Source organism: Hippichthys cyanospilos, chromosome 4 (assembly GCF_059441005.1).
Source record: "Hippichthys cyanospilos isolate Australia breed blue-spotted pipefish chromosome 4, RoL_Hcya_1.0, whole genome shotgun sequence".
Classification (NCBI taxonomy): Eukaryota; Metazoa; Chordata; class Actinopteri; order Syngnathiformes; family Syngnathidae; genus Hippichthys; species Hippichthys cyanospilos.
The window spans coordinates 10200305-10214345 of NC_142372.1; the positions used below are offsets into that span (position 1 = coordinate 10200305).

At 42.5% G+C, this 14041-nt stretch overlaps 1 protein-coding gene and 1 long non-coding RNA gene across 2 annotated transcripts in view; one reads left to right on the plus strand and one right to left on the minus strand.

Moving 5' to 3' along the window:
- Positions 1–14041, minus strand: part of LOC148424532 (uncharacterized) — a 57110-nt gene that overhangs the window by 35929 nt on the left and 7140 nt on the right. The window lies entirely within an intron of this gene.
- The window catches only part of nfatc3a (nuclear factor of activated T cells 3a), a 51933-nt gene that overhangs the window by 31481 nt on the left and 6411 nt on the right, over positions 1–14041 (plus strand). The window contains exons 4-9 of the mRNA XM_088412588.1: positions 1336–1535; positions 1925–2097; positions 2260–2400; positions 4735–4790; positions 6172–6298; positions 8209–9297. Of these exons, the coding sequence (XP_088268714.1) occupies positions 1336–1535; positions 1925–2097; positions 2260–2400; positions 4735–4790; positions 6172–6298; positions 8209–9297 (1786 nt within the window). The remainder of the gene's footprint in view (positions 1–1335; positions 1536–1924; positions 2098–2259; positions 2401–4734; positions 4791–6171; positions 6299–8208; positions 9298–14041) is intronic.

A 14041-nucleotide genomic window follows, 5' to 3' on the forward strand; every position in this document is an offset into this window, starting at 1 on the left:
ATTTACAACAGTAGTGGGATTGTGCGGCATCTGGGTTTCAGAATAAGGTCTCACTCTCATTTCCATCTTGCCCTCGACTCTACTAGACACGCAACACTTTCCGCCATCAAATATCTCACCTGTCTTGAGTGGAAACCGGGGTGCCAATTCTCAGGACAAATGGAGAAAGCAGCTGCTTGACAGGTGCGCAAGGCCAACAAGGTTGGCAGGCGTTAGACACTGGATTTGAAAAGGACAGCAACATTATTACTGGCAATTTTCTCTCCTTGTCATACTCACTTGAGCCATGAATGGATTTTGTATAGACTCTGTTTTAGAGGAAAGTGCATCATTTTAGTTTTTTTTGACAATTGCTTGCCCCTGAGCCAACACTCTGAAGTGTACTGCCTACAGTCTTGACACTAAAATTCTACTCTTTTACTGGGTTCAAATTTTTAGTCTTGGGTCCAATTTTAGCATTACGGGTAGAGCGTAATCCTTGTAAGACATAAATGTGCTTGTTTTCTATGTCTGCTTTTCACCTGAATCTGCTTGGCATTTGGTTCATTTAATCGACACAACCAACATGATTCTTCTCCACTAAATTCAGGTGGACATGTTTAGAATTCTTCAGCGTTGGTAGGGATCCTTTTGAACGTGTGAATTCACTATTAAGATAGATTAGAGCTGATTAATTGATTAATAATGTTGTTTGATAATGTTCTGTTCCATCCTCTCGCCAGTAAATACTCTATTTCTTTTGTAACTCATCCAAGCATTATCTTTGTGTTGAATAAAAAAAAAAAATTACAAAGCTGAAGAACAAAAACATTTTTGCCCGTTTTTTTCGGACGTTACAGACCAAACTCGGAACTCAGTCTTACTTTCCTTATGTTGCACTGTCAAGTTTAAATAATATCCTGTTTTTGAATAAAGACACGGGAATTAAAACTTGTTTGTTGAATCTGATTCATTGATTGACAAAATAATCATTAGCTGCAGCACTGTTATAGAGCAAAACATTGATTGTATGGACTTTCTTTCGTCTCTTAATGTCATAATATTGCTTTATCAAGTACCCCCTGGTTAACTTCTGAGGAATTACTGGGTTTGGAGCATTACCGTCTATTGCGCCAGGTGTGGAATAGGAAAAAATATTGAGACCCATTAAGTGAATCATCAGTTAGAATTTCAAAATGCCAGATGAGTCTCCAACACGTTTGCCAAAACTATAACAACCTTGAGCCAGCATTCAAAATCCCTCCCAAAACAAAAGTCAGACAGCTGAATGTTTCTTTGTTCACACTTTTCAGCTGGACTCCCATGTGTTTGATTTCATTCTCTGTCATGTTTCAGCTGGTTGGCTACAATGAGAAGCCTGTCAACCTGCAGATGTTTATCGGAACGGCAGACGACCGTTACTTGAGGCCACATGCTTTTTACCAAGTGCATCGCATCACTGGGAAAACCGTAGCTACGGCCAGCCAGGAGATTGTGATCACCAGCACCAAAGTTCTTGAAATTCCTCTTCTGCCTGAAAACAACATGTCCGCCAGGTACATTTCGCAAGTATTTGCAGCTTGCATTTTTCATTTACAAGCTTCCCACCGTGAGGAAGTCCAACCCTGTTTATGGGGTTTATGGTTCCTTCTAATGTCAACGTTTATGCATTTTTAATTTAAACCAACAGAAAGTGATGAAAACCAAATGAGAACAAAAATAAATCTTTATGTGACTATTTAAGACCCTGCATCATGACTATATTTGTGTAAGGCCCTGCCTCATTTGTTTGCATTGGATTTAACTGGAAAGGATGTGGTCTGGACTTTCCCATTTATTTTACATTTCAAATTTAATATGATTCCTCCAAACCCTTACCGTGCTCGTATGTAGTTCTCTCTGAATTTCACAATTTACTGCCAACTGCTTTCCCTTCTTCACATAGTATCGACTGTGCGGGCATCCTCAAGCTCCGCAATTCAGACATTGAACTGCGGAAGGGGGAGACGGATATTGGGAGAAAGAACACCCGGGTACGGGTGGTGTTTCGAGTTCACATCCCTCAGCCGAACGGGAAGGTTCTGTCGCTGCAGGCTGCCTCTATCCCTGTAGAATGCTGTGAGAGGCACACACATGCACACGCACACACACACCTACAGGTTGATGAAAGTATTAATAGATTCTTGAGATACGGTAAATGCCATAGTTTCCTATACATGTTCACAAGCAAGGCTGAGCAAATGATTACTCTCTTTTGTCCGTAACCTGCGTCTCCCCCAGCCCAGCGTTCAGCTCAAGAACTGCCCCAGGTTGACAAGTCCAGTCTGACCAGCTGTCTGGTCAGTGGAGGCGAGGAGATGGCCATCACTGGGAGCAACTTCTTCCCAGAGTCCAAGGTCATCTTTTTGGAGAAAGGCCCTGGTAAGAATTTTGTTATTGTCTTCTTGAAGGTGTATGCTTAAAAATGGCCGGCTTTCTCTTTGCGATCATAGCACAGTCGCTACCTGCTCCAACTACTATTGTTCTGCTGTTAAAATCAAGTTCACACATGGCAGAAAGTAATAACGCGTGAGTGGGAGACCCTTGTAAAGATATTTGAAGGAAATTAGGTACAAGGGGATGCCTTCAGCTCTCTGAGGGTGATGCGGTAAAGCATGGCATAGAGGTGCAGTGCATGTGAATGCTCAAGTCCAAAAACAAAGAGGCCAAGGGAAACCTTAGACAAGTGGCAAAGTTGAGCTACACAGTGCATGAAGGAAGTGGATTGTAAAGGGAGGCAGAAAGACTGTGAACTAACAGGGAATGGAAGATGATAATGATGGTAATACAGTTTGTTTAAGTGATCCTCGTCTTCTCGACTAATCTGCCTGCTTTAGTGCAGAAAGACACTGATTAGAGTAATTGTAGCAATGGAAGAAATAAAGAGTGGAAGGCAGTGACTGGTATTTTTCCATTTTTCCATAACTGAAAAACAACAAGTAGTTTTGTGATTATAGGATGGTACCATAAATGACTTCAGTCTGACAGTGATCCCTAGCCTCCAAGCACATGAGCCAACAAAGAAAACAAACCAAAATCAGTTTTTTTTACATGTAGATCTGTCAATTAGTGACAAAAACCAGACTAAGACTTTGAAAAGTCAAGAACAAGTCCAGACCAAGACATTCAGAAGATGAAAAGACTCCAGATCAAGACTTTATGGCGCTCATATGATGTCCAGGTCAAGACTTTGAAACGTTAAAACCACGTTGAGGAAAAAACTTTCAAGGATCAAGACAAAATGCAGGCTAAGACTTTGAGAGTCAAGACCGAGTCCTAGATCAAGTGTTTGTTGAAATGATACCAAGTTCAGCCCAAGATTTTAGGGAGTTAGGACAACGTCGAGAAAGACCTGTACACGAAAGACCAAGAACAGACTTTTTGGAGTAAATGGAATTGGTCAGAACAATAACTATTGTGTAATCCAGGTCATGTTAACTCATAATTATTGATTCGATGCAGCTCATCTTTTCCTGTTTGTTGAAAATGTTTCATCCGTAATCCAAAAGGCTTCTTCAGATCTAAGTTGTAGTCCCTTGGGTGTGGTCATAAAAGTGAAGACGTCTAAGATCAAATATTTTAGATCAATACAATGTTTTTGTTTGTGACTCGACAGCAATGACTTACAAGACATAATTGTCTTGTATTTATCTTGTATTTCTTTAGAATAGTAGAATAACTACATTTCATCATCTATTCAGTCTAAAATTAAATAAAGTATATTCATTTTGCAAGAATGAAAGTGTAAACAAATAGCCAAGGAGTGACAGACACCCATTCTAACTGGTTTCTCATCGTTTTTACCCCTAATAAAACCTTTTTTTTTTTAATCATCGGCATGGAATTTGCATCTTCTCTATTGTGTGTCAAGTTATTGTTTTAGCGTGGTATGAGCTTCTTGTTGGTGCTTGTTTTCTGACGGGCATGTGGGGCCCTTGCTCCAGCCTGTTGAATGTCAACAAGACTCATTGCTATAATGCGCTGTTGTCAGTCGCAAAGACATTCAAGGTCATTTCTTCATCGGGAAAGGAAATGTACCTCAATGGATATGTGACTGCATTACAACAAGTAAGGCTTTGGTTGTTGTGTTGTATTACAGCTATAGAAGGTATGATTTAAAGCTACAGAAAAGTGAAAAGCCTAAAATGTTCCTGAGATTAGAGACCACACTCAAGCTACACTAAGACTCAAATCTTTCTGCAGACGCAGATGTCTTTTGTGGGAATTATAAGGGAACCCTTTGGTCTTTGGGGGAAGACGCTATGCAGGTGCAGGCTGTGGTATCATTATTAAAATACAAACTTCAAATAACACAGCTCAGAGCTACAGTTTGTGCTAACATAGCAAGTCAAATAAACTTTTAGTCAATGGCTGCAGTGTCCTCCACCCACAGGGGCCTGTCAGTGTTCCATGCGATGTCTGGCCAAATAATTAAATCCATCATAGGAAAACGGCAAAGGATGTTTTTCAGCAGTTAAAATAAATACAGTAATTCCACTGCGCTCTTTATAATGTCAGCCAGGCAAGACAAATAGAAGGATTATTTGGACATTTGATTGTGATTAAGTCACTGCTACTAGGATTTTCTCCACTTGGCTTGCAGGCCTTCATAAGGACACGTTGCTCGTCAATAATACATCTGATGTTTCCTAAGCCATATTCTTTTGTGCTGATGGTAAAAGTTATTTTCCCCTCTTTTTTTCTACTGTTTTTTAGATGGGCGGCCACAATGGGAAGTGGAGGCCAAAATCATCAGGGAGAAAACTCAAGGCGTGAGTCATTATTTTGCTACCTAAACTGGAAATGGAGCGGACCATAATCTGGTCAACTTCTGATTTGCTTGCATTTTCATAAAAAAATTTAAAAAATGTCAACACTATAAAACCTTCAACTGTTTTAAGGCATTAATACGAACGATCGTACACATACCTTCGACTTGATATACAGACTGAGAAGGACTATTTGTACTGACCCTATCGACTGATGCAAATCTGCTTCAGTGCTGAATCTTTGTATTTTCTTCAAGGCTTCAAGTCTTATAGCGCATGCCTAAAATGCCGAAACTGGGCATTTCATCAGCATCGGGTCAATTTGGCGACGGGTTGCCCAGCTCTGCTCTTTAAAGTAGGGTAGTTATATTTGTCTCACATTCAATTTCAATTCAAAACATAGTCACAAAATTACATCAACTAGTAATCTCATGTAAATGTAAAACACACATCAAACTACCTTTTGATGCCAATGACAGGCACAAGCAGTATCCAGCTAGTGGCTAATGCGAGACGTAACTTTAGCAGTCTCCGTCTTCCTTCGGCGCTACTTCTTATCAAACAACAAAAACAGATGGGCTACATGCACAACACCAGTTAAGTCAAAGCCCAACTGCTTGGGAACGGTGACAAAAAGAAAAGTAGAAACCTCCCAGAATTAAACCAGTAAGAATGCTAAACATGATTACACAGAATCAAAATTGCGGTCATCTTTATCTATCATGTCTTGGAAATACTGAAAAAGTATAAGGAGAAAAAATAAAGCCGAAACTTGTGATTGATTGGCACCAAGTCTAGAGTGTACCCTACCATCAATCAATTTTCTCGAGCCGCTTATCCTCACAAGAGTTGCAGGCATGATGGTGCCTATCCCAGCTGACTTCGGGTAGTATGTGGGGGCCGTCCTGAGCTGCCAACCAATTGCAGCGCACACAGAGACAAACAACCATTTACGCACCCAATCACACATAAGTACTATTTAGTATGTCCAATACACCTGCCATGCATGTTTTTTTGAGTGTGGGAGGAGGCCGGTGGGCCCGGAGAGAACCCACGCGGGCTTGGGGAGAACATGCGAATCCCACACGGGAAAGCCGGAGCAAAGTGGATTTGAACTCGGGTTGCTTAACTGTGAGGTGTACCGCTCACCTAAATTCAGCTGTGGGCCTGTAACTGGATGATACAATTTAATATTAATCAATTTAGTATTAGTCCTTCAAACCTGACTAAAATTAGGTCAAATGAAACATTGGTGAAATGAGTGAAAATGTTACAAACTATGAGAAATTTGAGTCCTGAGGATCCACTTTATCCAATGCACAGCTCATTTTCAGGAAGTGCACCATAAACATTTAAATAACGTGGACTGTTTTGCTTTTCACAGTCATGTATTGTAGTGGAAATCCCTCCTTACCACAGTAAAACTGTGAGCTCAGCTGTGCAAGTGCAGTTTTATGTCTGCAATGGAAAACGGAAAAGGAGCCAATCCCAACGCTTCACTTACCTTTCAGGTGAGAGTAAAGAAAAAAACATTTATCATTATTATTAACCAACATTTATTATTCATCTATTATTTTTAAATGTTGTTCTCCCTTTCATTCATAAACAAACTTAATGCATTCCTTTTTGTTTTTGTTTCCTCCCATGCTAATCGTTTAGGGTACATTTAAAATGACGCCATACTATTATATCACTAATCTATTTCGTCAGTGTCAAGAACCTGACTTTGACACAGAGTACTGCAATGACAATGACACAAACAAAAACCATCTCAAATTCCGAAGCCTTTTTTTGTCTGGTCTTTTTTTTTTTTTTGCTCATTTTATTTGGTAGAGATTCCTGAGTCTCATGCCATAATGTGAGTGTTTTCTGGAGTGTGTGACTAAACACGTTGCCGCACCTCCACCCACCTGCTCTCTGTTTGCGTGCACGCCTACTCTGGCGGTTCCTGTTCCTGTTCTCTTTTGACAGATCGGTGCAGCCAATGACAGCAGAGCAGAGTAAACCCTGCTCTGTTTGTTCGCAAAAGCAGGTTTGCTGACACCATCACTGGGACCGCAGACACCACCTGCTTTATTGTGTGTGTGAGTGTGTATAGGAGATGATGGTCCTCTAATAAGTCATGTTTCCTATCTTGTTGTGGTCTGGGTAAAGATCCCTGTACCAGACACCGCTTGATAAAGAGTTAGGCATGTACTATCCCACAGTCATACTGAAAAATGGAATCAGTGCTCCCTATCCTGACTTGATATTACCGATTTATTTCACCTATAGAAACACAAAAATGTTTTTCCCCCTTATAATGGTGTGCACTTACTTATATCTTGCTTTCTACACCGTCTGATGCTCAAAGCGCTTTATAAACGCTCACGTTCACGCATCCACACACATTTAGGAAAAAATATATAAGTTGTCAAGTTATAGTCAAGTTGGAATACAAGTCTGTACATTGGCATTATGAATATCAGGACTTTGGAACGATTGTGTAAAAAGTGTGTTTGGAGGTCACACATTAGATTATGTATTTAAGTGACATCTGTCTGATTTTAACTTCCTTTGTTTTACCCCAACACCAACTATTTTCCTAGTAGAGTGTTCGGGGCCATGTTTTCATGCCAAGTGCAAATCTAGTGTAAAGTGCAGTCTGACTGGATGCATGTGTAGTTTTCTCAGACATGCATAGGCAGAAATTGATGTTTGTACCATTGTGGGAGTCAACACAGCTGACGTGATTTCAGGCCAATTAAAGTAGCTCTTCTCATTCCCTTTAAATTAAGTGCAGGAGAGGCTCATGTGGTTTGTACTTTGATAATGAACTGCAACAGGATTCGAAACCCCAACTTGAAATCTGTAGAGCATGCTGCATTATCAACTGGATTATTGTTAGAGTTTCAAGTCGATTGACTGGTAAACCATTCTGCTTCCAGGGTCTGCTGAAAATGATGTTTACACACCCATCACCTCACATTTCTATGGATTTGTAGGGGGGAAAAGCTTTTTTTTTTTCAACCCGGCATCCCTGCATCCCAGAGGCGTAATGGGTTGAGTTGAGGGCGTGAGATCAATGAACTCGTTTGTTCTGTTGCTCTGATCCGTGCTGCGGGGCATTTGGGCATTCAGCTCGTCACACAGCATTTCACGTGACGCCGCCTAGACTGACTGGCAGCGTACTCGCACCCCTCTGATTCTGAGCTGGTGAAAAGAGCTGAAGTAACTGTCCTGTTTATTTTGTGAATGTAAAATTTCGCAACAACATTTCTCGTAATCAATCGCGTCGAACTAGACTCCTTAACCCCTTATCTCTTCAATTTAGGATTTGGTCCAACTTAGCAGAAACTGTGTTTACCATGCAGGTGCCTTTCTGTGAAATTAAGTATGCAGTATTAAAACGGATTATTTTCTTCTTACTCTTTCTTTTTAGTGATGGTGAAACAGGAGCACCGGGATGAGCTGGACCATCCCACTGTACCTGCCATGTCCATGCCCCTGACACATGCCGCCAGTCTGGTGCGCCCTCAGCTGCCTTCCCCCGATCAAGGCCACCCATCGGATAACCTTCTGTCCACCTCCCCGCACGGCTTGGCCTCGGGCTCGGGACCCGTCTTGCTACCCCTGCAGTCTCCCTGCCCCTCTATGGGCTCCCCGTCCTTCCAGCATCTGCCTCACCTCCAGGGTCACAGTTTGCACCACACCCCCACCGACTGCCACATGACGTTCCATCCCACCTCCTCTCCTGTCCCTTTGCCTGCCTCCTCACCCTCACGGGCCTCATACCAGCCCATGCAGCGCAACCAGAGTCACGTTCACAGCCTGTCCTTCAACGGCCAGTCCAGCCTTTCTCCTCAGACCTATGACAGGATGCCTTTCCAGCAGAGTCCCGGTGCCGCGTCACACCCGCTGGGCATGGGTATGGTTTATTCCTCCTCACCCTGCTCGTCCCCATCAACGCCTGTGTCGTCAGGCCCCATCGCGGGTTCTCCGCAGAGCCACCAACCTCTTCTAGCCCCCTCGTCCCCACACCTTCACTCACTCGGAGGCTATCGCTGCTCCCCAAATCCCGCTCAGGTGCCCTCAAGTGGCGGCCACTCGCTCGTGGGGCCTCACTCGTCCCAGCTGCAGCGGGCCATGAGCTACCACCCCGTGAGCCAACGTTCAGCCTCCTGCCCCACGCCGCCCACTGCCCCTCCTTCGCATATGATCCCGTCAGCCCATTCTGGGCCTTCTTCCCCTCAGCTCCACTCGCTGCCCTACCAGTCACCCACTTCCTCTTCGCCAGGTAATAGTCCCTTGGGTGCCTTGCAGCATCCACATTCAGGACAGCCTTCCCCTCAAGCAGCTAGCCCGGTCATGGGCGGCTTGTCTCCGACTGCTTCGGGGCCTTTGGTGCACCCGCTGAGCCCCCAGGGGCCCTTCTCAATGGATAGCGAGAGGCTGAACATCAAAGAAGAGCCAGAGGACAGGGAGCCAACCTTCCGCTCGATAGGCCTTCAAGACATCACGCTGGACGATGGTAAGGGATATTAATCATATCTTTCTAAAACGAAGCCTCTACATGTAAACGTGCCCAACAGATTGGAGTTCAAACATGTTTTTGTACCAGCAATGGCACAATGTTCTTAGGACGGAATCTAGTAAATTTAGCAAATATGGCAAATATCTTGGCAAATATGTCAACACTGGATTGTGACTGTAAAGAAAAGAAACAAAGAAAATGAAAACACAACTTTACTAGTCAAGTAAATGCATGAGAGCGATCAGGCAAACGAGGATTAACAACAGGCAACAACACAACGAATGCAGCGGGCCATCCACGATAGAAAGAAGCCACAGGCTAAGGTAAATTCTTGTATCGCAAAGTCTTTGTTGATACTTTCTTTTGTGTTTGGTGGGTGAACACAATTGTGTGAATAACTAGTCATCCTGACTAGTTCTCCAAACTAGAAATTCGCTGGGGTGCACACATAAAATAAACTGACATCCAAAACGTGATTTGAATTACGTTGGCGAAAGTTGTCCTCCTTCGCTTTCCGGAGCTAAAAGAAACATGCCTGTCTGTATATGCCCTTTGATTGGTCAGTCACCAGTCCTGGTTGTACCACACCTCTACATCTCACCCAAAACAATTTCAATTTGGTTAGGCCCCAGCTTTTCAGTAAAACTAATGACAACAAGCACACTTCTGAGAAGCAGTCAAGGCCATTCATAAGAAGTGCTTGCATAGATCATTGCTAGCATCCACATTGAAAACAAGGCAGCACTTTGGGATTCAATTACATCATGTGACATGCAAGGTAAATCCATACCCCATGATGTCAAACAATACTCGTCAGCATCAATTTATTTTCTGTGGGCTCAATCCTTGGTGTTTGATTACAGTGATAGTGATCTGTCAGTGTGGCACAGGGACTTTGCATTGGCTACGAAAGACACAGACAGTTGATGGCCACAGCATCAGATGAAGGGTTCTGATTGTATTAGATCTATGGTGGCCATTAGGAGACTAAATACCTCCGCCAGGCAAGGGGTTATGATTGTCATTTCTTGGCTTCTTTCTTAAATTGAATTCAGTAAATCCATTTCATTTCGGCTTAAATCGAACTAATGATTATAGGATGGAACCTCTTCCAATTTTACGTTACCATGATAGCAATTCGCAGATTTCGTGTGTTGATGTGTTTATGATATTCTGTGTATGTGTAAATGTGTGCGTTTTCACAAGTCTAATTGGGATGCTCGAGAGAACATGTTGACTTAACAATTAGCAGCGGAGTCAGAGCAAAGCCGCTGGCTTTTTTTTCCCTTGTGAATTTCTTTTATCTGAAGTACGCGTCTCCAAACAGCCTCTTATCTGCCACTCAGGAACTTGGTTTGCCATATTCAAATCAGGGTCCTACGGGCGGGGGGGAGGGTTAATAAATAGCCTGACCAGGCCGTGTTGGGAGTTGTTACATTGTGTGCTCGCACGGGTCAGTCTAATTAACACAGGCCACTTGTCAATAAGTCGTGTGAAAATCCAGTGAGGTTCATCGGGGAGCTGCATTTATGCAAGTGCACACGCCACCGTAAAGTAAACAGGGTGCGGTGTGAAAAAAAACAATCACAGTTTTTAAACTGAGCATAGCATTAAAGGACATTAAATTCACAATCCCGACAAGGATAAGCGGTTCAGAAAATGAAAGGAAGGTTGTTTTTTTTCTGACACACTCAAATACTTACAACAGGCTGTGCTCTTTTTCAGAAAAAAAAAAAAAAAAAAAAGTTTGCGAGTGACACAGTTCAGCCGGGAATGTGAGCTCCCCTTTTGAGCATGTGACTAAAAATAGCTTTGTGTGCCAGCCCGGCTCTGTAGGCCACGGTTTGAAGTAGCAACATGGAGCCTGGCCCCGCTCTGTGTTTTTAAGAGGTCACTCACTGCCTACTCACTAAGTAGACCGTATTCACTACACGGCATTAGGAAGTGTACCCATTAGCATGATGGACAGTATGCGTTGCCAGCCTTTCTACAGATGAATTATGACTTAAGATACATTTACATGTCAACAACCTTGTAAACAGGTGTTTCTTTGTAAAACACATCATTATGCATGCCTGGCCAGTAGTTGGCGATGTCACTTTGTGCAGAAATACACATGCACACCCAACAACTTCTTGAATGGCCTTTATTGGCGTGTAACACATTTCCTCAAATTAGCGAGCTTTCCTCTAAACCGGCAGTCAACATTTTCCCAGTAACATGTCCTCTGAAAAATATTTTTTCAACCAAGTACCGATTGAAAGAAAATTGGGTCACAAATGACAATGTGCATCCGTCCAATAATGCAGTAGAATATTTGATTGCCAAAATACATCCAATGAACTCAAAAAGGAGACAACATATGAATCATGTTGGGCTTAACTGGGAAGTATAAACAAAGAGAAGGTAATCAGCTCAGTCATCCGTGGGACACCTCTACATATATTTCCTGCTTATTTAAAAGCAGATCTTTTTCTCTTTAGTCCAGCTTTACTTGTGAGCATTAATTAAAACCTTAATGAATACAATGCTCCACTGTAAAATTAACAGTAGTAATAATATCACAGAAGAGCCAAAGTGGAATGAGTACAAACATGGAGCGATTGTAGAAAAAGTGCCCTCGTTAGCTAGCAGATGGCCCCTGTGACGCACGCACAGGCTCGTGTGTGTGTGTGTGTGTGTGTGTGTGTGTGTGTGTGAGTGAGACTGACACAGGAGAGATGATTCAGTGACTTTGTGGCTACCCATTCTATGCTGCCAATAAGAGAAATCTAATTTTTAATGTATGCCTCTACGCCGTTGTCATAATCAGCACAACAAAGCTAGCGGACAGAGTCGTGTTTGGATCATCAAGCAGTGAATGAATTGATGATCCAAACCAAACCCAGTATTATATACGTGTGTATGCCACAGGAGGTAAGAAGACAGACTGACAGACAGATGGGCGGACAACTTTAGCATCCAATCACACAGCGGGGCCTCGAAGCCGAGACACTCAATCCTGGAACGTTTTCGGCATCAGACGTCCAAAATGAAGCCCGGTTGCTCTTTTCCAAAACATTCCGTTTGGTCATTAGACACACATAATGAAGTGCATTCACGCTGGAAAGATTCCAAGTGCACAATTGATGAACTCACAAGTGGACTGGACCCGCTGTCAGCATGAGTTACGCAGTCCTTGTCGGCAAAATGAGACTAGTAATGTCATCGTCGAGGCAGGTATGTGTGTGTGCCGTGCCATTGTGTGTGTGTGTGTGTTGCACAGCTGCCTCCAACTGTATGCAAGCCTTAATGACAACAGGAGGTCTCCTGTAGCCAGACAGTATTGGCACAAACGTACACAGAGCAAGTCTGCCGTATAGACTGAACAACCTGCGCCTCTGACGTCAACAATAATATACAGTGACCCTGTTTATCGAGGTGGACGGAAATCTGTGAGGAAGAGACACCACATTGTAAAAAAAAAAAAACGTATTAATACATTTTCCTTGAAGTATAGTAGTAATAACAGAGGTTGGCGCTCCCATAAATTCAAATATTAAAAAAAATAGTGAGAAAAAATGTCAGTGAATTAGTGAATCCACGAGAGCTATAGCTAATAAGTTGCAGTTAAAGAAAATATACCTATGAGTAACGTAGTATATGATGTGTCTAAATGCGTTGCTCTGAAAGGTACTAAATTTCACACTGGCATTGAATCATATATTATTTGAACATATAACTTTGCGACCCCAATGCGTCTCCTAATCGTTCTGGATATTTGTTAGCCTAAAGCAAATGGAGAATTCCGAGTACAAGTTGTGTGGTTGGTTTAAATATACAATGTGTAATTCTCAGTTTAATGTTTAGATTACTATTACGCATCTTACAGTGACTCCAGTCATATTTGCAGTAATGTTACAATTCTATAATGAACATATTTCTGCTGCTGCTTCTGTGTGCGTGAGCGTAGCTCCCATTTACTAACAGATGTGTCCGCTATCCTCCAGATTGGCTGGCATTTAAAGAAATTGGAAATGTGTGTGGGGGGTGGGGGGGCGTTTTTCCATCAAATTAAAGTCAATGACAAACATTTGCTGCTCCGTTCCCTTTCGAACCAAGTGGAAATGGAGCTCATGTGTCATCTTTCCATACCATGAAGGTCTGACAGAAGCAAATGCTTGGGCAGAAGTTGGGGAAACGGTGCCAGCGCTTCGTTCCCCTTCCAGACTGGAGGATGGAAAGGCCTGGATGAGCACGCACGTACTAAATTCGAACCATGCTTGTGTCGTTGTTCGAAAGCTAAACACATTGTTTTGGCTGTCGTTACTCGTCAGTTAAACTTACTTGAGGCCCTAACGCGACAAGAAGTCGATGACTCCTTCTCTAAAGCCTGGAGAAATGTAGACAATGTATGCAATGTGTGCGACAGTCACATGAATGCATTGCTGCGAATGTTGGAGGCTGTGTACTGATAATTATTATGATTTTTTTCTCTTTCTTGAAAAGATGACATGTCGTTAAAGGAACGTTCAACAGAAGTTGTAATTAGCTGTGAGGAGGCAATTGTCGTACATTGTTACTTATATAGCTTGCGCGACAGATACTTAAAGGCTTAAAAACATTGTTGATTATTACTGTTGTTGAGTACTATTTATTTGCTAAGTACCGATACTCAAAATAGTTAAAAGCAGGAATGAGTTAATTGACAAATGTAAAGGAACAAACAAAATATGATGCAATGCATAAGTTGAGGTAGTTT